The sequence below is a fragment of the Sciurus carolinensis genome, chromosome 17 (genome assembly GCF_902686445.1).
Source record: "Sciurus carolinensis chromosome 17, mSciCar1.2, whole genome shotgun sequence".
Lineage (NCBI taxonomy): Eukaryota > Metazoa > Chordata > Mammalia > Rodentia > Sciuridae > Sciurus > Sciurus carolinensis.
The window spans coordinates 5,454,251-5,478,614 of NC_062229.1; the positions used below are offsets into that span (position 1 = coordinate 5,454,251).

The 24,364-nt window shown below is 53.8% G+C and overlaps 5 protein-coding genes across 9 annotated transcripts in view; 2 read left to right on the forward strand and 3 right to left on the reverse strand.

Annotated features, from left to right (window-relative positions):
* Hnrnpm (heterogeneous nuclear ribonucleoprotein M) overlaps positions 1-1,587 on the forward strand; it is a 42,563-nt gene extending 40,976 nt beyond the window's left edge. The window contains 1 exon segment of the mRNA XM_047530232.1: positions 1,161-1,587. Coding sequence (XP_047386188.1) covers positions 1,161-1,324 — 164 coding nt within the window. The 3' untranslated portion in view covers positions 1,325-1,587.
* Positions 1,588-2,314: 727 nt separating this feature from the next.
* Positions 2,315-13,909, reverse strand: Pram1 (PML-RARA regulated adaptor molecule 1). Of its 4 annotated transcripts, none has more exons than XM_047531737.1 (11): positions 13,768-13,909; positions 9,747-9,826; positions 5,813-7,484; positions 5,658-5,724; positions 5,505-5,581; positions 3,336-3,393; positions 3,111-3,219; positions 2,820-2,982; positions 2,707-2,740; positions 2,592-2,626; positions 2,315-2,475 (listed from the first exon to the last, which is right to left on the reverse strand). In XM_047531737.1, the coding sequence occupies exons 2-11, from the start codon at positions 9,747-9,749 to the stop codon at positions 2,438-2,440; spliced, it is 2,256 nt and encodes a 751-aa protein (XP_047387693.1). In that variant the 5' UTR covers positions 9,750-9,826; positions 13,768-13,909; the 3' UTR covers positions 2,315-2,437. The 4 variants fall into 4 exon arrangements, with proteins under 4 accessions (XP_047387693.1, XP_047387692.1, XP_047387691.1 ...); XM_047531736.1 differs by having other exon boundaries at positions 9,747-9,864; XM_047531735.1 differs by lacking the exon at positions 13,768-13,909 and having other exon boundaries at positions 9,747-10,035.
* A 505-nt stretch (positions 13,910-14,414) lies between these two features.
* On the reverse strand, positions 14,415-17,817 carry Znf414 (zinc finger protein 414). The gene is made up of 8 exons (XM_047531739.1): positions 17,702-17,817; positions 16,815-17,127; positions 16,440-16,547; positions 16,228-16,333; positions 15,430-15,773; positions 15,299-15,349; positions 14,663-14,836; positions 14,415-14,569 (listed from the first exon to the last, which is right to left on the reverse strand). The coding sequence occupies exons 1-8, from the start codon at positions 17,702-17,704 to the stop codon at positions 14,496-14,498; spliced, it is 1,173 nt and encodes a 390-aa protein (XP_047387695.1). The 5' UTR covers positions 17,705-17,817; the 3' UTR covers positions 14,415-14,495.
* A 1,590-nt stretch (positions 17,818-19,407) lies between these two features.
* Positions 19,408-24,364, reverse strand: part of Myo1f (myosin IF) — a 34,721-nt gene continuing 29,764 nt past the window's right edge. Inside the window, exons 23-28 of the mRNA XM_047531734.1 lie at positions 23,981-24,127; positions 23,662-23,810; positions 23,115-23,198; positions 22,372-22,567; positions 22,117-22,286; positions 19,408-21,326 (exon numbers count right to left, since the gene is read on the reverse strand). Coding sequence (XP_047387690.1) covers positions 21,250-21,326; positions 22,117-22,286; positions 22,372-22,567; positions 23,115-23,198; positions 23,662-23,810; positions 23,981-24,127 — 823 coding nt within the window. The 3' untranslated portion in view covers positions 19,408-21,249. The remainder of the gene's footprint in view (positions 21,327-22,116; positions 22,287-22,371; positions 22,568-23,114; positions 23,199-23,661; positions 23,811-23,980; positions 24,128-24,364) is intronic.
* Positions 22,810-24,364, forward strand: part of Nfilz (NFIL3 like basic leucine zipper) — an 89,928-nt gene continuing 88,373 nt past the window's right edge. For both annotated transcript variants that reach the window (XR_007105886.1, XM_047531741.1), the window contains exon 1: positions 22,810-24,216. The gene's annotated coding sequence lies outside the window, so the exon portion shown is untranslated. The remainder of the gene's footprint in view (positions 24,217-24,364) is intronic.

The window sequence follows — 24,364 nt, forward strand, 5'->3', positions numbered from 1 at the left end:
AACGCCCCCTTTGTGACTGAAAAGAAGTCGTCTTCATTCTCTGCTCTTTGGGGTGAGCCCCAACTTGCATCCCACTACCCACCCCTGTCCTTTAAACTAGGTCAACCCTAAACCACAAGTTTGATGTCTGCTGGATCAGGGCCTATTTTGTTTTCTCATCTTTTATTTCAGCAGTGGGTTGAAACTCACCATTATTGCTGCTTCTCCCTGGTTCTGGGGTAAGCTGTTGAGTCAAAGCCTGTTTTCTTGCCTGTTTTTTTCCCCCGTCCCTGCTCTGCATTTTCCATGTTGTATCTAGATATTCCAAGAAATCAGATTAGATCATGCCACTTGCCTCACCTCTGAAAAAGTAAATAGACTTATGACCCCCTTCAGACTTGATCCCAGCACCTACCTTCATCTCTCCGCTGTCCTGAACCTGAGCTTACAAATACTCTGCCTCCTGAAATGCTCTGGTGTGAGCTGTTAGAGGCCAGAATCTTTGTTCTGGTTAATTTTCACTTAAAATCTTTTTTAGAACTTTACTGTGAGAAGCTCCCTGGGATGTTTTCCCTCCCCCAGGCACAATAGGTGACTCTAGAATCGTGGGCCTCAGCACCAACTGCAGTGTCTTATCCTTGGTCCTGACTGGAGTGGAACCTTGATCTCTGGGCTCTTACTCTGTGCCTCCATTTCCTTGGAGTTTGACACATACCTGGGCGCTTAATAGGTGTTTGAACGAATATGTGTAATCTGCTTGCTAATTATTACATGGCTTACATTTGGACAGTATAGAAGTATCTATTGATGATGGCTTTGTGACTGATAGTGGTGATACATTGAAAACAGCCTCTAAAATTCTCAAGTTGGCTTCACGTGGCTCCTCCTCTTTTGAACTTCCTGCAGCATAAAGGCAAACACTTTAAGCCCTGAGGAAGGCTTTTCATGGTGCAGGATCAAATTGTCCTGGTAGCAGAACAATGGCAACATGGCCAAAGGACTTTTGTCACTGACTCTGGCCATGGTGTTCTAAGTATTCATGCTCCACGCATGTGGACCTCTTTCCTTTTTGACTCTGTCACTGAAATACAGCAGGTGATCTGGACTGAGTGGAGCCCAGATTGAGACTGAGCTCTGGGTTTGCCTGATGTGTGTGGTCTCTTCTTCCCTCCCTGTGCCAGGCCACGTGCTGTACGCCGACATCAAGATGGAGAACGGGAAGTCCAAGGGGTGCGGTGTGGTTAAGTTTGAGTCGCCAGAGGTGGCTGAGAGAGCCTGCCGGATGATGAATGGCATGAAGCTGAGTGGCCGAGAGATTGATGTTCGAATCGATAGAAATGCTTAAGCAGTTGCCTTTTTTAAACATCAATACCAGACCTCTGAATTTGTATTTTTTCTTGTTAACCATTTTAATTTGTTGGCTGGATGTATAAAGATGTTTAAAAAATTCAGTTGCTTTTTGGGGTAATTTGAATTACTTTTTTAATGACTGGGGTTCCATTTGACTGTTTGCATTGAGATTGCAATGTGCGCAATTTTTTTTGTAGTTGTGGCATCTTGTTGACATCGAATATGACTTTGATAATAAATACCAGTTCCTGAAAGTGGCGTGCTTTTGCGTGTGTGTTGTGGGGGCAGCCGTCTGAAACATGGGGGCCTGGAGCTACTTATGCTTCCTTCTTCCCTTTGACCCATGACCACCAGGAATCTCACCTCTGCTGTTGTGTGTCTTTTCCTTGGGTGGGACGGGCCCTGGCAACAGTTTTTTCTCACAAAAAAACTCTTCTGTGGAAAGTGCATTTTGAGGGATCTTTTGTTCACCGGGGCTGATAATAAGTGTTTGGCTGTTCAGAGCAATTCTGAAGGCTGTTCTGTCTCTTTTGTGAGACACAGATGGTGTCAGGCTCATTTCTAGTTTGACTTTTCTTTAATAAAACAGGAAGGAGAGATTGCCAGTGTTCAGGCATGTATACTCTCTCCAGAGGTTTGGGCGGAAGTTCATACCTAGGTTCTTTAAGAGTCGGGGCCCCTTCAATGAAGTGCTTTCATAAACCTGCTTGGTGAGACATTTGCAGCTTGTGAAGGACTGTAGCAGCTGCTTGTCCTGTTTGGGTGTGGAGGGGCATTGATTGCAGTGTGCACCCTGCTCCCCGGCTCCTTCCCCACTCTGGTGACTGAGAAGTGAGATCAGGATTTGGGGGCATGACATCCCACAGAGAAAGGCTTCAGTGGGGAGACACACACACAGACACATATACACACATTGCTTGAAGAGTGCCCCTGCTTCATTGTATGTGCCAGTCAGGATAAAAAGAAAATACAAAAAGCAGGGAATGTTTTAAAGAGGCTTTATGTGGTCACACATGCCACCTGGACAGCTCTGTCAAACTGGGATCCAGGGCTCCTGGGTTAGTGGGTAGCTGGGCTGGCAGGCTGTTCTGTGCCCCACCTGAGGGCTCTATTGTCCTCGGAGAAATGGTTGACTCTCCAAAGGGTCTGCAAGGAGGGGTGACTTACAGTGACCTCTCCCCAGAGGCAAGGAACAGGTCATCCCCTGGATGTCATTCTGGTCCCTTCCAACCATTCCAACCCACCCCACAGCATCTACATACCCCAGAAGCTGACATCGTCATACACCTCTGTTTCCCTGGCAAGAGCACAGTCAGGTCAGCAGGGAGTACCTGGGCCCCCCACCCCTTCCCAGACCCCATCAGGGGCAGCACTTACAGTGGCAGGAGAGCTGTTCTGGGCACATAGCCATCTGTGAAGAGAGTAGGCCTGGTGGGTCCTCAGCCTGAGGTGGCCTCCCTCCCCAGAGTTTTGGGACCAGGTTCACTCACATTTGCCCTTGGGATCCCGGCAGAGCATCTCCTCCTTGCTGGTGAATTCAATAACCTCCAGAATTTCTCCACGCCGGATTCCCAGGTGTTTGCCACCTCCACGACGGGTCTTGGCGTTGGGATCGATCATCATCCTTGTATGAATCACAATCTCCCCTTCAAACTGGGGGGCACGAGATATTAGAGCTCTTGCTCATGCTCTCACCCCACGCTCTGTCCACCTTCTTGAGGATGGGACTCTGGGGACCTGGTTCCAGCCCTCCCAGGACTCGTTTGACTTGGTGTCCCCACCTTGAACTTCTTCCGGAACTCCCGCTCAGCTTTCTCCGCTTTCCTGATCTGCTTCAGCAGCTTTGGATCCATAGGTGGCAACTGCTGTGGCTGGGGGACCTTCTCTTTCCTCATTCCCCCCAAGAGTTGGGGTGCTCATGAGCAAGATGTGTTCCTTTCAGGGTTTCACCTTCACGCTTCTGTGAACTCAACCTCACCCTATCCCACCCCTTTGCCCTGGGGTACCTGAGCTCTGGGTCCTGTGACTGCCTCCTGGTGGCTTGTTGAGTAGACAGCACTTCATCTGTGGGCAGTCAACACCAAGTCAGGTCATGGATCCCCAGCTCAACCTACTCTAGTGACTCTGTCTTGGGTGAGACTACTGTGTATCGGTTCTCATGACCTCCCAGAATCTGCCAGGTGCTCTCTCACCCTGCCCCTTCTTCCAGGCCTTTCTCAAGGTTTCTTTGATTTGAGTGGATTGTCTTAATTCTTTCATGTTAACATGGCAGAAACTGCTTTCCCACATTGTCACCAACCCCCACAGCCACCTTATTCATGCTGTTAGGTTATACTGTCATTTCTAACTCGCTGGCGAGAAAGACTCAGAGCAGCTAAGCAGTCTGTCTGGGTTACCAAGTAGTAAGTGGTTAAAGGAAGGATCTATCTGTAGACTTGTAGGGTGACTTTGCTTCTGCTGCCTAGAACAGGTTGGTAATTGTAATGAGATTTGGGTCAAAAAGTAAACAAAGGCGGGCTGGGGAGATAGCTCAGTCGGTAGAGCGCTTGCCTTGCAAGCACAAAGTCCTGGGTTCAATCCCCAGCACCACAAAAAAGAAAAAAAAAAAAAAGGTAAACAAAGGCAAGCATTCCCTAGAGGCTAGTACCACCTCTGAGAAGGGGATACTAAGGGGAGTTTTTTGTACTGGCCTTGCTGCTGATGAGGCTGGATGGAGGGATCTCCCCAGAGGAGGTCTGACTTGCATATGCCACTTGGCAGCAGTGGTTTACCAGACTTTGGGGTATAACTCCTAATGGTCAAGGGTCCTTCTTACGATGGGAGCCTCCAGAAGCTCAGGTGAGTGAAGGGCCTGAACCTGAGGCCCCAGCTTGTCCTCTATGAATGACCTGCTGTGTCATTGGGTATTTCAGGTCAGCAGTGCCTGCTGGTACCCTGCTCCACACCCCTACTTCAAGCAGCCTTCCAAGTGGCATCAGTATTGTACCCACCCACCCTGCCTGCTGTTCTGAGATTGACCTTTCCAAGACCACAGTGTCAGCCAGGGTTCAACCCAGCAGCCACAGATCCTCCCAGGAGCGGAAATAGGAGGGGCCCTGCCAGGAAGCTGTGTGCTAAAGAGGTGTTGAAAGTGGATCCTGGGGATCACCCAGGAGAAGCAGAGGAACTCAGGAAGGAGCAGGGATCAGGGACACTGGAGGCAGCCAGCCACGTTCTGTACCAGAACCCTGGGCTGGTGGGAGAGCAAGAGCACCCTAAAGACCAGACTCCCCATTTGTCTGCAGAAAGCTCCTCCCACAGATGGTGAGGTGGAACAGCCTGTTACAAGAGTGTCTGACTGAAGCTCCCACAGATCAGGACTGACTGTTGGCTTGGGCAAGTTTCAGATCCTCAAACTTCCATATCAGTGAAGTGGGGGTGGGGTGTGATACGCCTTGGTGAGGGATGGGAGCGTGGGCTGTAGATTCAGCTTGAGTGCTTGCGTGAAAGCCCTTACTGCTGTTGCCAGGGAAGGACCTTGTTGGGTTTGGGGGCTGTTCTTAGATTGGGCTATGGAAAGGGAGTCTGGTCAAAGCTGCTGCCACTTCACTTTGAGCAGCTCTGCAGGCTTGCTCCACCTCTTCTCAAACTCAAACTCTTGTGGCCTACTAGGACTTGACCCTTCCCTTTAGGATTCTTCAGAATCCCAGTGTAGAGTGGCTTCCCATTCCACCACTGTTATACCTGTCTCTGGCCCATGCCTGTCTCCTGAGTGTAGGCCTACAAGGGATGCCAGACATTCCTTGGTACCTCAGACACAGGTCTAATGTAGAACATAGGTAGCATATTTTCCCCAACCCTGAGTTGGCTCCACTATGTACCTGAAGATTAGGCTTCAAAGTTGGGACCTGTCCAGGCATTGGGCTTACTCACTCTTGCATGGTTAAGTCCTGTTTGCAACTTTGATCTCTGGATTTTTCCATTGTTGTATGTGCCTTCTGCTACCACCCTGGACCACACTACTGCCTACAACAGGCTTGTCCTTGACTGTGGGCTTCTGGGGTCCCTTGCTCATGGTTCTGCCTAGCAGGAGCCTGCATGACCTGAATTGTTGGTTGGCCTTATACCAGAGAACCTGGCAGAAAATGCCCTTGCAGCAAATGCTTTATAGGACCTTGGGCAGGTCACCAACAAACCTCTGCCTCTGGAGCTAGGGCCTGAGTCCTCTGTGGGCTCTGCGTCGTCATACAGCTCATAGATCTCATCCGGATCCCTGCAGGGGTACCTGAGATGAGGGCCTCCTTCAGCCCACAAAGTGTGCCTGACCCCCGTTTCTTCCCCACACTCACCGTGAGTTGTCTTTAGGCTGTTGGGCCAGGAAGTGAGTCCCAGCAGACGAGCAACTCCTCTGTAAAGCTGTGGGGTGGGTGGGGAGAGGGTGGGAGGGAGATGGCACTGCCTAGGAGCCCCCTCCGTTCTGTTTGTGCATCCCATCCTGACTCACCTGTGGCTGCTGAGAGTCTCCGAAAGCTCTGGATATCCATGAGGCCTGGGGGATGTGGGGGTTTGGCTGGAGGTGGTCCCAGGCTGCTAACTGGGGGCAGTGGCTTCCGCCGGGGTGGGTTGTAAGCTTTGAAGTCTTCTGACCTCCAGCGGGGTGTCCCAGCAGCTCCAAATCCAGGGCTGAGCAGGTGGGGCCTGGAGCCCAAGGTGGCAGAAGGCAGTGAGCTCTCAGAAACTGAGCCCAGGACTGGGGGCTTTCTAGAAAAATCCCTGAAGAACTTGGACTGCAGGTGCTTCTTGGGCATATCATTGGGCTCAGGCTGGGAGAACTTGCGAGGTGGCCCTTGGTACTCAGGCTGCTGAAACTTCCTGGGCAATGAGCTGAACTCTGGTTCTGAGGAGGTCCTGGGGAGACTGCCCGGCTCTGCCTTAGGGGTCTTCTTGGAAAGTCCTTTGAATTCAGGCTGCTTTGACCTCTTGGGAAGCATACAGACTTCAGGTTCTGAGGAAGTCCTGGTAAGGTCACTGAACTCAGGCTTCAGGGGCTTCGTGGGGAGTTTACTTGGCTGAAGCTGTGGGGGCTTCTTGGGAAATGCACTGAGGCCTGGCTGCAGATAGTGGGGTTGGCTTTCACTGGACTCACACTCCTTCAAGGGGGTCTTTTGAGGGACCTCTCTGAACTCAGGCTGTGTTAGGGACTTATGGAGGTCACCAGCCTGTAGTTGTGGGGGCTTCTTGGGCAAGGTACCAAGGTCAGGCTTTGGGGAGTAGAGTTGGGGCTCACTGGGCCCAGACTTTGAAGGGAGCAACTGAGGGACCTCAGTGAATTCAGGCTCTTGTGGTAGGGACTTCCTTGGGAGGCTACCAGCCTGAGGCTGTGGGGGCTTCCTGGGATGCACATTGAACTTGAACTCAGGCTGTGAGGGCTTCTTGGGAAACGTATTGAACTCAGTCTGTAAAGGCTTGATGGATATCTCATTGGACTCAGGCTGCCAGAACTTCTTGGAGAATGTGCTGAGTTTGGGTTCTGTAGGGGGCTTGGCAGGGTTGCTGTGCTCTGCTTGTGGGGGCTTCTGGACAAGCGTGCTGGGCTCAGACTGCCAGACGTTCTGAGGAGCCTCACTGACCTCGGGTTGTAAGGGCTTCCTAGGAAATGGAGTGGCCTCAAGTTGTGGGAACTTCTTGGGAAGATCGGTGAACTCAGGTTTGGAGGGTTTATTGGGGAGATCAGTAAATGCTGGTTGCTGGGGCTTCTTGGGGAGATCAGTGAACTCAGGCTGCTGGGGCTTCTTGGGGAGATCAGTGAACTCGGGCTGCTGGGGCTTCTTGGGGAGATCAGTGAACTTGGGCTGCTGGGACTTCTGGGGGAGATCGGTGAACTCAGGTTGCTGGGGCTTCCTGGGGAGGTTAGTGAACTCAGGCTTCAAGGGCTTCTTGGGGAGATCAGCAAACTGGGACTGTGGAGGCCTTAAGGACCCTGCACTGATCTTCTGAGGGGCCTCAATGACCTCAGGCTGCAAGATCTTCTTGGGCTGCTCGCTTAGCTCAGGATGTGGAAATTTGTTCAGCAATTTGTTGAACTCTGGCTTCGGGGATTTTTTGGGGAGTTCATTAGGCTCTGATTGAGAGGCCTGGAACTTGGCTTGGAGGCTCCGGAAGTCCTGATGGCTCCCCTAGGGGACATGGAGTGTCAGGCAGGGACTCTTACACACAGAAGCATAATGAAGAGACAGACCTGGGTACCCATGGACATGGCTGGGAACATGGTCAGTTGTAGACAAACCCATCATCACCATCCCCTTCCGTCAAGTCTCCTGTCCTGCCTCCCTCTTTCTTGACTTCAGACCTTGGGCCACTTTTCTTGACCAAGAACTGTCCTCCTGACCCCAGTCTCCTGAAAACTGCACCCTCCTTACTTGTCCACTTAGATATCTAATCTCAGCAGGACTGGAGCTGCTACTGATGCCTCTTCCACAGTCAGTGACCCCAACAGCCTCCCAGTCGGAGGTGCCTTCCCAGCATCCTCTACTCCCTCCCCCTCCCCCTCCCCATGTCCTCTCAGGTCTTTCTGTTCTCTTTCAAAATACATCCGGAATCCAACCACTTCTCACTGCCTCCGCCACGGTAACCCTAGTGGAGGAACCTTCCCCCGCCTGCCCAGACTACTGTAACAGACTCCTCGCTGGTCTGCAGCCTCCAGCCTTATTCAGCTCTCCAACAGTAGCTGGAGGAAGGCTGCTAAAAAACTGCCCAATGATAATTCATCACCCCAGGAAGCGCAAGTGGCCTCCTGAAGGCCCAGAACGAACCAGCCTTGTCCCTCTCCCTTCCACCTCGGGAGCTCTGCCCTGCTCCTCATCTGGGACACCTCCCTCTATCATGATGGGGTCTCCTTTCTTTTCTCCAGGTCTGTATCCAATATCTTCTTTAAATTAGAGACGACTTCCCTTTTAGTGCTCCCCATCGTCCCCAGCCCACATGACTGTTCATATCTACCACCACATATCAAACGATTTTACTACATAGGTTTTTAAAAACATGTCTTGGTCAGGTGCAGTGGTGCACACCTGTAATCCCAGTGGCTGGGGAGGCTGAGGCAGGAGGATCATGAGTTCAAAGCCAGCCTCAGCAAAAGTGAGGCGCCAAACAACTCGGTGAGACCCTGTCTCTAAATAAAATACAAAATAGATCTGGGGATGTGGCTCAGTGGTTGAGTTCCCCTGAGTTCAATCCCTGGTACCCACCCAAAAAAAAAAAAAAAAAAAAAAAAAAGGCCTTGACTGTGTTGTTTCTTGGTTTGTTGTTGTTTGGTGCTGGGGACTGAACCCAGGGTCTGGCAATTACCCTGCCACTGAGCTCTATGCCTCAAGCACCATTGACTGAGTTTTTTTAATTTGCTTTTTGTTTCTCCAAATGCACACACACACTTAATTGCCCTCGCTCCTATAGTCTGTTCATTGCCGACCTCCCAGTGCCTGGCATATAGTAAGTGTTCAGTAAATATTTGCAGACAAAGAGTACACAGGGTCACAAAGACAGGCATATACTCAGTCTGACCATCACTGACAGATGAGGAAGCAGATGTAGGAACTTAGCTCCCAGTCTCTGCCACCTGGACTGCCTGTCAGGGAGGTTCTGAGTAGACAGCCTCCATGAGGACGAGCAGGTAGGCTACCACCCACAGGCACCTGTTAGGCACATGTACCAACGGTCCCAGGTGCCCTTGAAGCTGACCCTGAACCATGGGCCACAGACAACTTCCACAGATGGATAAGAAGGTCAAGCCTCCTCTGAGGGGACACTACCTTAGACCCCTAAACCTGTCTTCACCTGGGACCAAGGAGTTTGGGGGAGGGAAAGAGCAGAAGCATGTGACCCCTGCCTTCCCATGTGCCTCTCTTTCCTCATCCAGAGATCCAGGGAATTGGGAGTTCTCCTGGGAAAGATGGTAGTTTCTGCCTGGGCCCTGAAGTGCCTCTTTTGAAGCTCCCAACCTGGGTGGGTTGAGGCAAAGGGTCCTGGGTAAACCCAGGGATAGCTAAGTCAGGGTTAGCAGGTCACAACTTGAGTGACTGGTAATGGCAGGGGGCACAGAGTTTGTGACCCACTTAGTCACCCCACAGGAAGCTTCTGTCTTCATCCTGGCTGCATGTTCCCAGCTTGCTGCTGATGTTGATTGAGGGAGAGGGCAGTCATCCCAGGCAGTCCCACCCATTCCCTGTGCAGTTACAACTTTAGCCTGGACCGCAGGAGCCTGAACTGTGTCCTAGAGGTGTGCCATGGCTGCTTCCTGCCTCAACGCCTTGGTGTAGATGTTCCCATTTCCCAGCCCCTCTCTATCTCTCCACTTCCCTTGGGCATGCCCTCCAATTTCTACCTGCTGTACCCCTTGTTTCCAGGCCAGTATGGGCCTCTCCTGGGACTTGGGGACTCACCATGGTTGCAGGCTTGTGATGGGCCACAGGGCAGTGGGCTCTGAGCTGAGTTGGTTGCCTTCAGGAAGTATCTGTGGCTTCTGTTCTACAGGCCAGCACACAAAGAAGGTGGGGGCTGCTGTGAGGGTGGAGAGGACAGGAGGAAGGAAAGTGGGCGGGGACGGTCCTGGCCTCTCCCCAGATCCTTTGGGGCATTTATGTCTCCCCTTGAGTTAGTTCCTATCCTGCCTGCTGCTGTCCTTGAGATTAGTGCATTGGGCAACAGCATATCCCCAACACAGTCAATAGTTGTCACTATTTTCTTGTTGCTCTGCTGTCCCTAGTAACTCATACCACTTTCGTGTCCTGACTTCGGGACTTGAGTGCCAGGCCCTGGTGACCTGTCTCCAAAGAAACAAGCCAAGACCAAATTCAACCAGGACTGGAGAGCCACAGGAGGGGGACATCTCAACATGGAGGGGTGGGTACGATTGGCTCTGGGACTTAGGAGGTCACTGGGGAAGTGGGGAGACCCAAGACATGGGAGCAATGTGGGGTGGTGAGGCCACATCTGCCTCCTCTTATTGCCTCACCCACCTTCCTCATTTCCACACTTTTCCTGCCACTCTCAGCAGGACTTCCCTGTTAGCATGACAGATGTACCACAGGCCAGGGCAGAGGGCTCAAGTAAGATGGAAATTTGGGAGTGGAGGGTGAGTGGTGTCAAAGATCTTGCCCCCAAAGAGGAAGGGAGTCTGAAGACACAGATTCCCTGTGACTGAAGGTAGTGGACAGAGTAGGAACTGTAAGACTGGATACAAGGGAAACTGAAGGCAGTATGGCCCCGTGGAGTCTTGAGCAGAGGGGACAAAGGCAGGTAGGGGGTAGAGGCCTGCCCAGAACAGGGCGAGTCCCATCAGCAGGGCTTCATCCACTAAAAATCTGTGACCCTGGTCTCATAGATGAAGGGAGAAAACACCCACCAGAAGAGTGCAGAGCCCTGCACTCAGTTTGACCACATGTTGGAACTGCCTGAGCAGTTTTCAAACAACCTCCTGGACATTCTGACGTAGCAGATCTGAGGTGAGGCCTGAGCAAGGGTTTTTATTTCAGACTCTGGCAGGTGATTCCAATGCATGGCTAAATGAAATGTGCTGGTCCTCCCAGAATCGTCTGGAGTGCAGGTTCTGACCCAGGTGGTGGTGCCCAGGCTGCTGGTGCATACTTGAATGAACAGGGTGAGTTTTCCTGAGCTTATTTAAACCAGAGGGACCCTACAGAGACTAAGGGGGAGACTCCTCTTGCCTCATTTTCAGCAGGAGCTTTTTGTAGGTCATAGTGGGAAAGGACTCAGATTGGTTACTTTTTAAGTCTTCAAGAGCACTTGGGCAGGATTTGGAGGCCTCTGTGCCAGTACTTCCTGGATTCTGGCATCACAGTTCCCAGACAGGGGCCCTCATTTAAACAAGAGTCCCAGGAGGGCAAGGATGACCAGGTGTGGTTCCTCTCTGGGTCTCTAGGACATGATGATTGTGGGGGAAAACTGGTAAAATATACGAGTATTGGCCAAGAACATACAGTAGGTGCACAATCAAGGCAAACTAAAACACTGAATGATAGCTGGGGATTCCCTGGGCTCAGGGTTGGTCACTCAGTATGGACATCTCAAGCCAGGAACTTGCAATTTGGTGTCTGGGCAAGCCCCTTGCAGTTTACTGAGGCGCCAGTGGTTACGGTGCACAGGCTCCCACCATGGCCACCAGAGGGCGTGCCCCCCAACTTCCCTTTGTGTGTTTGACTCCTGCATTGTCATTCCTGAAGTGAGTGTGGGCCAGGGTCGGCCTGGAGGAGTGGGGTTTCTTTGGGGTGCAGCTGTGGAACTGTGCAGGGAGGAAGAGGAATGGAATGGGGATGTTCAGGACCACAGACACACTCCACCTACCCCCGGGAGACCTCACCTTTTCTCTCAGCTCTAGCTGAGGATAACCCACCCGGTCAGCCATCTGCAGGTGGCAGAGCTGTTGCCAGACAATAGCTGGGCGGTGGAGGCGACTGGCTGGTCTCAGTGCAGTTAAGCTTCCTGGATCCGCTCAGCATGTTCAGGGTGAGCCTGTTGTCTCTGGTCAAGCTGGCACTGCTGGGCAGCTGTGCAGCCAGGTGCCTATCAGATCCGGACTGAGCTCTGAGCCAGCATTAATTCTCTCTGGAGTCATACTCCAGAGTATCAGCCAATCCCAGACTGACACTCCCAGTCACCTCCTGTTGGTAGAAGAGGACTCAAGCTTTCCGTGTCCCCAAGTTGAGCAGGCAGGGAATAACCTGTATGTCCTCAACTTGGCCAAAAGAGGTATGAAAGCTGTGGAATCCTAGAAGGGGCTCTAGGGACTGTAAGGCTTTCCAGGAGAGAAGACAATGGTTGCACTTGTATTGGGAGGGTGGCAGTAGGGGTTGCAGGTGGTGTTGGAGTGGATAAAGTGGACAGTGGATGCTCCCTAGGCCTCAGGGCAGTTTCAGTGCTCCAAAAGGAGGTGTAGGCCACGTGAAACAGTGGTACCCATGGAGAGTCTGTTCCTCTCTGTGGCTCTGGGTCTGTGGCAGGGAAGTAGCATGGGATGGGACAGAAGACTTTCTCTGGTACCCTGGAGACTGGTTGGGAGCCTGGGGGAGAGGAGACATGGCTCTGTCCCTGGAGACGGAGGATGACCTGGGACTAGAGCCAGATCTTGGAGGGCATCTGGGGCCTTGGGAATGCAGGAACAGGAACTAAGGAGGGTGTCCTGTGGGCCTGCAGCCAGGGTTGTCCTGTCTGCGGTACCTAAGGCCAGCCTCCAGAGCAATAGAGAATCAGTGACTTGCCTGGAGGCAGGCTGCAGCCACCTGCAACTCGTAGCCTCTCCTCATCTTGTACAATGGGTTCCTTGACCCAGGCTCACTATCCTTCCAGTTCTTGACAGGATCCCCGGCAACGATGGAACTGGTGGCCTGAGGGATGTGGATCATTCAGCAGGCATTTCCCAAGCCTCTTCTCCACCTCAGCCCCCTTTAGTACAAGTCTTCAAAGCCTGAGCATCATGACACCCATTTTAGACTAGGAAAGTGAGGTCGAGTCTCCCCAGGGTAATACAGTCGTGGTTCCAAGGCTTCTGACTGAGAAAGGGGAAGTTCAGGGGATCTTAGAGCTCCAGTATCCCCTGGTGGCCTTTCATGACCCACATCTGATACCATCGTGGCAGGGTCCTTGGGGTGCTGGCACGGTTGATATGCAGCTTATGCTACCTGGCAGGCAGGCAGACAAGCACCTGGGTCTAGGTGGCTTGGTCATAAAAGGTACCTTGATCTCCTACCTGCCCCTTGCAGAAGCTGAAGGGCTTGTGAGCCTGGACTGTCTAACTCTAATGTGACATGGCAGCAGATAACTAGGTGCAGGTGTTTGAGTAGCTGCCCCAACTCATCTACCTGGGCTTCCACTTAGCTTGAGGTGGATGCACTGGGGGACATGGGTTCCAATGAGGGTGAGGATGGGGACTGAGGAATAAGTAGATGGCAAGGCTGTGAGGGAAGGGCAGGGCTTGGGAAACCCCACCCAGTGGGTGAATGATGTCTTGGCTGCAGATACCAGGATGAAGAGAACAATATGGATTCAGGGGATAAGTGGGAGGGAGTAAGAAAGTGGGACAAAATGGAGTGGGGTGTGGTGGGGGAGGTCCTTGGGTTCTTCCTCTTAGGATGTCTCTGTTTGCAGAAGGATGAGGAAATAACCGAGTGTGGGCCTGGTAAGGGAGAGGTTCAAGATGGGGGCTTGTGGGCTATTGGAAGAGAAGGATCTTCGTTCAGAAGGTTATGGGGAGCTGTTGAAGGGTACTGGGCAGGGGAGGGGCATCCAGGGAAGAGACTGTTTGCAGAACAGGTCCCCAGGTAACAAGGGATTGGTCCCCTATTGCCTGAGGAGTGGGAGAGTTATGGCCTGGGCTAGAGGCTGGAGAGAAGGGAGAGGAAGGCAGCGAGATGCAGAAGGTAAAATCAACCTCCAGGACTTCCCTACCCAGGAGACTTGGCTGGTCAGCTTCTGGACTGGAGCAGCACTGTGACCCTAGTCTGGGTTTTCCTGATGGGGCAGAGAACAGAGATGGGGCAGGAGTGAAGAAGGAACGCAGGCTTCCTAGGGCTGGCCTTGACCCATCCATCTCCTCAGAGCAGGCACAGGACAGAAGCAGCAGCAGAGGGTCCTGCAGACAGCAAAGGTGACAAGGCCTGGGCCCCCATCCTGCCCCACCTTGGGGGCTCTAGCACAGCCTAACTTTAAAGCTTCTTCTCTCCTGGCCTCAAGATCAGGGACTCTAGGAACTCTCAGGACTAGTATCTGAACCTGTCTTTCCAACTCCCAGGATACCTTAAGCAAATATATAAAAACCTGGAAAATTCCATCCCATCTGGTTTCTGGAAGTGGTGGGACAGGAAGTGGTGGGTACAGGCTGCCCTGCCTACCTCTGGATGGGGTGGTATGGAGATGGAGACCTGGGTCACTGTTGAGGTAAAGGGGTAGTTGACAACTGGGATTATGAAAAGAAGGGTCTTATATTTTGTGGAGCCACCCCGAAGTGTCCTTCAAAAGGTCTGAGAGCCCCAGGTCTGCTAGGTGCAGCTCAGCGCATCAGAGGGGCAAGGGACCCAGACACAGCACAGGCTGGCTCATCGCGCCTCCTTTATTGTTCCCCACTTAAAATTACAAAAATCTCCATAACCCACCACCCACTCCCAAAGCAGCGGGATTCAAAGAGGTGAGAAAACCGGAAGTTCCCCCTCTGACAGCAGCGGTGACACCTTAGTTGCAAGCGGGGTCGGGTCTGGTTGGGGCAGAGGAGGGGGCGCCTGAGCCTCGGCCTCGCCCCTAGCCTCTGGTTCCCCGCCCTCTCCACTCGCACATTCCTCCGCCTTACCCGCCGGGGCGTCGGGGCGTGGCAGCCCAGGCGCGGGGGCTGCGGGGCTGCTGGTGCGGTGATCCTGCAGATGCAGTGTCATGGCGGGCCGCGAGGCCGTGGAGAAGGTGCACTGCATGCACGAGTAGCGGCCGCGCGTGTGCTCCCACACGATGCGGCTCGGGGCCGCATGCCCTGCGGGCAGGCAGGCGGGACCCGATCAGTCCCGAGCCCCAACCCAGAGGACCAGTCCTGTAATGGTGGTGGACGCGGGCGAGGGAAGGCTGCACCTGCTCCCAGCTTCCGGACGCCCAAGGTCGGGCGTGGTTGATTCGGTTTTTCCTGGGCCTGTTTGCCCGTCTTTGAGGGCGCTAAACCTGTCGTACTCCCATCCTCAAACCCCCGCGGGGGATGAGGGACGGGGGTGGGGTGGGGAGGACCGCTCACAGGTGAACCAGGCGCGAGTTTTACACAAAAACGCCGGCGCAGATTAAGGCGCAGGTGCCAGTAATTTTAACGGCAAAATCATATATTTTAAGGGGTGACACTTCCAGCCACCTGGGAAGGGGACGGGTACTGCTGCCTCCCAGCATCCACAGGGCCCGGCAGGGCGCAAGAAAGCCCCTCCACCCGGCCCTGGTGGTCACCTGCACGCACCTGAGGGCGCGTCGGAGCCGCCCTGCGGTCTTCGGGGGCTGCCTCCAGCACCTATAGGAAAGAGGTGGGTCAAGTTCAGAGGGTGAGTTCAGCCAAGCTTTTCAGGAGGCCCTGCCCGCTCCTACACTCACCTTGGCTCTTTTTCCAGACAGCTGTGCTGGAAGCTGGTGGCCCTGGAGCAGCAGCCAGGAAGGGGCGCAGGCGCGGAGGACTTAGGCCAAAAGGTGCAGGGTTCAAGTAGGGTAGAAAGGGTCCAGTGGAGGCAGAGGCTGGGGTCGTGAAGGGCTCTAACAGTGGAAACTGCAAGCCCGGCGCCGACGCAGGGTCAGACTCCGGGGGACGCTCTGGCGCAGGTGGCTCTTTGTCCAGGGCAGGGGGTGGTGGTGGGGCTGGGCTTTGAGCATGCTCTGCGCAAACATGCAGATGCTTGAAGAGCGAGCGGTGGGTGCGGAAGCGCAGGAGGCAGTTCTCACACCTGGGGGCAGGCACAGGGCTGGGCTGTCTTCTGAACAATAAGAAGGAGCCTATCCATTGCTACCGAACACGTGGAAGGGAGCCAGGTCCCAAACCGCGGATGGCACTCAACCTGCGGAGAAGGAGCTTGCCCCAAGCACCCTCCCCTATGGGGACTGTGACCATTCTGGACCCTTCCCAGTTTGAAGTTCCGGAAAATGCAAAAGGAAGTCTCAATTTTAACTCAGGAGGCTGGTTTTCCACTTGGGAAGTGAAAAGGAGCTGGGCAGAGCTACATCCACTTAAGTCTGGGCGCAGGGTGCTGGTCACTCTTCTGGATATATGGGTAGGCCTTGCCCGAGACCACGCCCATCTCCAGACACCTCCCCCAACGCCCCCCAACACAGCTCCCCCAAGAGAAAAAGGTCTGGACCCCACACATAGGGTGGGGTAGGGCAGGCTGGTCAGGGGCTCACTTGAAGTAGCGATTAGGCTTGTAATGCAGCTTGCCATGGGCCACCAGCTCCTGCATGCTGGGGAAGCTCTCGGTGCAGCTGAGGGCTGAGCAGAGGAAGAGCTTGCCTGGCAGGGACAAAGGGCAGAGGAGTGGGGTGGCCAAGGCTGGCCCTTGGGGGCTCTGCTTGCCTCCCATCCTAACCTGCTTCCCCACCATCTGCCTTAGTCCTACCTTCTAGGGACTGTGTGGGCGGGCAGTGGGTTCGAAGATGCTGTGCCAGGTCTCGAACACTGGGGAAACTGAGACAGCAGCCAGGGCTAGAGCAGGGTATTTGTTTCCCTGCAGGATACACAGTGAGGGTCACAGATCCCTTCCTCATGAGTGCTGCCTGCTCCCACTCCCAGTTCCCCACCCGGATTGAGTCACCAGAGGGTACTGGGCTGGATTGGTCTGGTTTCTTACTGAAGCTAAACTCTGGCATACACTTGGTGCTCAGTAAATGACGACAGAAATACCTGTAGATGGCCCCCAGTTTGGCGATACATTGCTCTCCCCATTTCCTGTTGTGGGACCTGTGACTCCCCAGTAGGCCCCATCACAGGTCACCTGGTGGTGGGCGTCGCCTGGGAGGTCGCAGGTCCTCACTGGTCCCGGAGACTGTGCTGGTCGGGCCAGGGCTGGGCCCAGGGCCTGGCTGGTAGCTGTCTGGGGCTGGGGAGGCACCCTGCTGTGTCCCTCCATGCCCTCCAAGGTCCCACACTGCGGGGGTGGCTTCCCGATCAGGGCCTGGTTCCTCTTCCATGGAGGAAGAAGTGTTTGCAGTAGCCACAACTGGGGACACCACCTCCTGATCGGTCTCACTGGAGTTGGGCTCTGCGGTTGCCAGCAAGTCTGGGCTGGGCACGGGCGGTTCCTCCTCCTGGCGGAAGAGAACCAGTCTGGACCCCGAAAGGACTTAACATTCCTGAATCCCCGAGCCCCGCGCTCCAAACCATCCACCCTTCCCCATTCTGGAAATCATCAGCAAGAGAGGGTAAGGAGGTAAGAGTGGCCTGAGCTCTGGCCTCTGTCAGGAGCTACGCTTGAGAGAAGCATCTCCACGTCTCCAGCTCCGACAGGTGGGAGGCGCCCTACGGGGTAGATGGGAAGATTAGAGGGAATGAGCGGAGTCAAATCTATGAAGATATTGGAGCGGCCAGAAATGAACTGTGCGTAACGGGGATGTACTGGCCAGGCCAGAGCTGTGTAGGTGAACTTGGAGGTGCAGGTGGCTCGGCTGTGTGAGGTTCAGGGAGGGAACCCGAGCCTGATGGGCGTGGCCCATCGGAGGCCAGGCCCGGAAGTAGGGGCAGGGGGCTTGCCGAGCGACTGCAAGCGACGGGCGGGTGCCCGGATGTGGGGGCGGGGTCGGCCGGAGGGTGTGTATGCGACAGGACCGCTCCCTGCCAATCCTCGCTGCTGTACCGCGCCCGCTCCCCCGGCGCTGCGCTCACCATCCTCGCCTCTGCTCGACGTCTGGTTCCAGCGGTTCCGGCGGCTCCAACTCGGGAGGCGGTGACTTTCTCGGGCGATGCGGGTTCGCACTCACGTCGGCGCCATTTTCCGCCTCTCAGCTCTCGCGAGAGAAAGGGCGGGGCCCGCTCTTGCGGTCCGCAAGTGGGCGGGCCTGAGGCTTGAGTCCTAGACCGCCGCGTGGATGCTGGTGCTCGCGGACTTGTGAACCTAGGGCCGTGGCGAGGTATAGAGATTCCGCGTGAAGCATCTCTCCGATCATTTGCAAAGTGAGCAACTTCATGCTCTTTTGACTGGTCCCATCGTCAACCCTCCGAAGGCCATAAACAGCAGGTTTTCTTCTTTTAATTGGTCCTTTTTGAACAAAATTGGCAACAGTCGTCAAGTTTTTCAGTGCATTTAGCTCTATAATTGAAATGAATCCTTTGTAATAGCACGGGCAGGAAACAAGATAATTTTAGGTCTTTCGACTGGTGTGTGGTTCCTGGAGTATGGATGCAGAGCCCTGTGTGTACTGGTGTGGAATGGGTCTTCTGTCCATCTTACTTTGTGCTAAGTACTCATTTAGGCTTTAGGGACCCAGGTGTGAATGGGACAGACAGGAATCTCTGCTCCGAAACTCACATCTTAAAATGAGGAAATAGTCAAAAATGGAGAAACTGATCTTGGGTTCTATTCAGTGCAATGAAGAAAACAAACAAAACAGAAGGTTGTCATAGTGATGGGTCAAGGAAGCATCTCTGAGGAGGTAACTTCTGAGTTGTCACCTTGCTCATCAAGGAATGAATGGAAGATCAAGGAAGTACCATGCCCTGGGAACCTGGTACAAATTGGGGATGGACAAACTTGTCTATCAAGAAATGGGAACCCTTTGCACTGCTGGAGCAGAAAGAGGGTAGCATGTGGAGGTCAGAAAGTGAACATGGTGCAGGATGGGTCTTGCAGGGGCTTTGATATCAGTTTCTAGTAAAATCACTGATGAATTTTTAGCAGAAGGAGATACAGCATCTGATCTCTGGTGGTCATTTGGAGGAATAATTTTTGGGCCAGATGGTAAAATAGATCCTTAATTGCAGATCTCTAGAAGACATTATTTGATCATTCAAGAAGTGTTGAGTTTTAGGCAAGTGTGGACTTTACATGCAGTGTATTTCTATGTAAAACAAGATGTGCCTATTGCTTATATGCAGGGAAGATAGAAGGAGGCATTTGAAAATGGGAGGAGACAGGTGTGACACACGTCCATAATCTCAACCACTTGGGCGAGGACCAGAGATATTCAAAGAATTGTTAAATGCTTTTGTAACTAAGTTCAAGGCCAGCCTGAGCCTTATTTTTAAAATAAAAAATAAGAAGGGCTGGGAATGTAGTTCAGTGGCAGAGCACCCCGGGTTCAATCCATAGTACCTGACACCGAACCAACCAAACAAAGAAGAAAAAAAGGGGAGGGGCATGTGCTTAGTGCGCTCAAGGCCCGGCTCAATCCATCAAAAGCAGCAAATGGGGCTGGGGCTGGGGGTGTTGCTCAGTGACAGAGTACTTGCTTAGCATGCTCAAGGCCTTGGGTTTGATCCTCAGCCCTGAAAACAACAAAACCCAAAACAATGTCAGAGGCGGGGAGTAGTTATTTTTAAGAGACTGACTTCTCATACTTTGATGCTGTGTGAATTAAAATTTTTATTTTAATTACCATTCAGTTAAAAATTCATTAAGTTTTTTAAAAAGTCATTTTGATGCAAAGTGGAGACCGGTGAGTGAGTGCGCACGTGCCCGCGCAAGTGTGCTGGGGAGGCTAGTATAATCTGAGGAAGGATGGGGGAGGCCTCAGAAGGGACGGGGCCGGATTTAAGAAATTCTGTGAGTCCACAGGATGTGGCATTGAGCAGCAGGTTCAGCCAAGGTGATTGAGGTTTGCAGCCTGAAGATGCCTGTAACCTAGATATGAGATGCTGTCTGATAAAATATACCACATTCATGCCCTTCTCCATCGCTACTGTCCTGCTCAACTCTCATCCATCCATTCAGCCCAGAAGGCCTTACTTCCTGCAAGTGGGTACCCTCTATAGCAGTGAGTCCACAGGGCTGCACCTCAAAGTTTGAGGGCAGAGAAGGGAGCTGAACCCCTGATTCTTCTGTACCCAGGAAATGCCCAGCCCATGACACTGATTGACACAGTTCCCCTCCAGCCTTCCTCACACCCAGGTCTTGCAGACAAGCACACTGTGGTGGTTGGGCTGCAGTAAAGGATCTCAGAGATGGAGAGGACCAGAGACATTCAGGGGATTATTAAGTGCTTTTACAGAATGACTGGCCAATAATAGGGCTGTTGAGACCCATTACAACCTTGTAATCTTTTTTTCCAGCCCAGCTTGGCTTCCCAAGGTAAATGCAGAAGGGAGAAGGTGGGAATCTCCTTGTTGGATGTTCTTTCTTGGATGCCTCATCCTTTATTCTCCAGTGGGACAGGTGTCCACTGCCTGGAATGTCCCCATCATAGTTGCTTGTCATCAAGATCTGCTGAGACCAACCCTCTTCAGCCTTCCTGGCTCCTCCAGCAATGCCATCTGTATCTTCTCTGTCCTGACTCCATTAGTCTGACCCTGTTCCTCCCAGACTGGCTGCTCTTTTAGGGGCTGAGGACAGAGGGGGTGTCCAGAACAGAAAGCTTGGATCTTTAGGCTCACACCTTAGCTCCCAACAGGGAGCTCTGGAATGCTTAGAGTCTGGCAGAAATTCAGCACCTCAAATGTCAGAACTGGTCTTGACCCCAGGTAGGTAAAGACTAAGAGGGAAAATATATAGGATGGTGGGGCAGGGGCCAGGGGTGACCTAGGGTGGCTTGCAGGAAACCATGTGGAACCTGCCTCCTAAGTGTCTACTGAGGTCCCAGATGAGTTTGAGGGCTGCAGATTTAGAGGCTGACAACATCTGCTGGATCGTTTGGGATGCAGTTTATGGAAAGGAAAGTGGGACAAATTGAAGCTTCAGTGAGGGGGGCGCTGTGGAGTCTCGGATAAGTGGCTGAACATCTCTGAGTCTGCCCACCTATAAAGTGGGGGCATTCACTGCTCCCCCCTCATAGGGTTGTGAGAACCCAGTCCTTATTGTGGACATTCAAAAATTTTAATTCACTTTTTCACCTAGCACATATTTATTGCCTCTGATGAGGGAAGAGGACGTCCCACTTGTCAAGGCCCCTTCACCCTGGACTATGCCCAGCACTTTGCCAACAGCCTGGGACATGCGTTTCATACACACGAGGCAGCTGGGAGGTAGGTTCTGCTGTTAGCCCTGTTTGATACAAGAAGGAACAGACTCGGGCAGCAGGTGTGACAGGAGGGTGGCCAAGGTCTGGGAGGGTTGTTGCAGCAGTGATCTCCCCAGACCCACAGTCTGGGCTGGGCTGGAGGCTATGGGATTGGACTTTCTGGCCAAAGTGCAGCCAGAGTAATCAGGATTCCCGCTGGCCCAGCCTGGCTCCCTGACAGGCAGGTGAGCAAGTGGGAGGACACAATCCCAGGTTCCCAGCTCAGATCTTCTCCACGTAGTTTCCTGGGAAGAGACCCTCCTGGCCATGAAGGCGACCCTTCCACCAGCCTGAGGAATCTGTGGGAGAGAAAAGAGCTTGAGGCGATGGCCAGCTGCCCTGGAGAAAGCCCCCAAGCCCGTTCTGTGCCTGTCTTACTCATCTCTGCATCCTTGATTTGGCACAAGAGAGAGTTGTTGACAATGGAGAGAAAGGAGGGAGGGAGGGAGGAATGATCTTTCCTAACCACTGCCTCACATAGTCATTTTTGCTTTCTTTTGTTGCGGTGATAAGGATGGAACCCAGGGCCTTGCTCATGGTAGTCAGTGCCCTACCACCGAGCCACACCCCAGCCTTGTCATTTTTTAGACCACTTCTTGTGCTCATCTCCTTCTACAGACTTCCCCCACAACCCCCAAAGTGAATCCAGGAATGAACAGGTCTCTGAGACCCCCAGGAGGCCCCCACGTCTGTCTGTGGAGTGTGTCCCAGGCCCCACCGGAGGTAACCCAAGGAGTTAAGGTAGCAAGTGGCCTGGGCCTTCCAGATGCAGCTTCTTTCCTACTTGCAAGGGACCTGCGAAGTAGGTTCTGCTACTAGAAATGCGTGACAAGTGAGAAAAATGAGGCTCAGGGATCAGGTGTGATGCACTGAGGCCAGAGCCCCTAGGTGGCTTAGGAAGTGACCTTCAGACCCAGGGCTGTCCAGCCTGTGCAGCCATGCCACTGGCAGGGAAGGTGCTTCTCAGGGCTGTGAGCTAGTGTCTTCTGCTCCCCTATGGATGGGAAGCATGTGCAACATTGGGGGACTGCCTGGAGGTGTCAGGGGTCTGATCACACCATACCCCAACCTCTGCCCTGGTGCACACACCTTCCATGAGGATCTCGATGACTTCATTCACATTGAAGCTCAGCTCATCCACATCTTGGCCTATGTATTGGTACAGGGCCCGGCACCTCGGGCCATGTATCCGTGGTTGGGGCTTGGGTCGGCCCACACCAGGCACAGGTCTTTGTCCCACACTGCGCTTCCTTTGCATGCTGTGGAGACAGAGGTGCTCATCACAGCACCAGACACTCCCTTATCCCTGCCCACCTCTTGGGGCTGCTCTCCCACCCCACCTACCCTGCCACACCCTGGTCAGGCACATTGAGGAATTCTGTGTTGTGCTCTGAGGGTGGCCGTGCCCGGGGACGTCTGATGGACCCAAGGGTCGAGGATGGAGGGCCCCGCGGAGGCCGCTGGGATCCCCCTCCAGATGTAATTTCCAGAGGCAGGGAGCCCCCTCTGGCAGAGGGGGGTACCCCGTTGCGGTCCAGGCCTGTGGTGGAAGCAAGGATTAGGATATTTGTCAGGGAGGAACTGGCAATGTCGCAGTAGCCAGTCAACCCAGTATGGGATGAATCCGGGGGACAGGAAGGTCTAGAGGGAGGCTTTGCAGAGGGACATCCGACCCCCACAGGAGGGCTTTTGTGGGTGGGTCTTGGGGGATAAATAAGAGCTCGTCAAGCATGGGGATTTGGGAGACAAGGCAGAGTAAATAAGCCAAGTGAAGGCCTGGAGGTAAGGATAAATTTGGTGAGTTGGCAAAATAAAATGTAGTTTGTGTAAAAAAAAAATGTATTTTGCACGGCAGGGGTGTAGGATGGGCGAAGAGGTCATTGACTAGCTGGGATGGAACCTTGAATGGCTTTGCATACCAAACTAAATTTAGCCTGTATTCTGTGGGAGATAGGGAGCTATGGAAAGTTCTGGACCGAAGATAATGAGCTACAGTGCTTGTTAGATTCCATTGACTGTAGGCCTGGGTTAGGCCCTGGGGTCCACAAGAGGCAAAAGAAGACATGAAGTGAGAGGTATGTCCTCACCTCTTGGGGGGCCAGGGGCCACCCGGGTAGGGGCCGGGGCTGACCTTCGGGGTCTTCCCTGGGCTTTTCCCTTCCGGGTAGGCTCTGAAAGAAGAAAGGATGCAGGCATTTGTGTGGTGGCTCGCCTGGTCCTGATTCTAGGCCCCGCCCATAAGTCCCCTCCACTCTGGCTCCGCCTCAGGCACCGCCCATCGGCCCTTTACTTTCTGCTCAGCACTGGCATACTAGCTCCACCCAGTAGTTGGCCACGCCCCTGGGCTCCGCCCCTCATTGACCCTTTTCCTGGGACCCGCCCGCTCCAGGACACGCCCCCACCTGCCAGTTGTAGGGTTGCCTCTCTGGCCACGCCCTCCCACGTTCCTCTCCCTCTTATTGGTCTCTAACGCAGGGTCCTCGCGGGTCTGTAGGCCCGCCCTCCGCGGCTCTCTTGTATTCCGGACCAGCCCCCTAGCCTTGATGGGCTGCCCCTGTTGGCTCCGCCTTCCACAGGGCCCGCCTCCCGCGTCACCGCCTCTTTGGCTCCGCCCCTGGTTCCGCGCAGACTCACTGGAGCTCTTGGGCAGCCCATCACCCACGCTGACCGTGAGGGTTCGGCCGCTAGCCTTGAGTACTGCCGTGTCTCCGGAGCCGCGGGAGAAGGTGACGCTGCGGGTGCCGCCTCCGCCCCAGCCCTCCTTCTTCACCCGGAACTGTAGTCTGTGGGAAGAGGAGGAAGCTTGGGAGCTAGCTGGGGTCCTTTTTCCCTGTCCCCACCTCGCCCGGCTGCGGAGGGTCGGCACAAGGTGCCAGGCGATCGGGTCCCTGGGGCGGAAGAGTGGGTCGCTGCGCCAAGCCAGCCCGAGGATGATGCTGGGGTGGGGGCGTACGTGTCGCTGAAGGTGAGGGTCAGGGGCCTGTGTGCCGCCTCCTCGAAGCGCTTGCACAGAAGACTAACGAACTCGGTCTTGAAGACGCTCTCCAGGAAGCTATCGGCGGCATCCTCTTGGAGGATGAAGAAGTCGTCTTGTCGCGTGCTGGGGAAAGGTGGGAGGAAGGGCAGGCAGAGCGACAGGTGAGGATGACAGAAGAACTCACTTGCGAGATGCAACAAGGGACATCTCAGGTAAGGTCAAGTGAGGGGATGACACAGGTGAGGGAAAGGGGTCGCTGGGAAAGGTGGTATTAGAGAAGGGCCAGGTGAGGTCTAGCAAGGGCACCGTGCGGTGCAAGGACAGAAGCTATGGACGTACACGGATCATGAATGTAGGAGC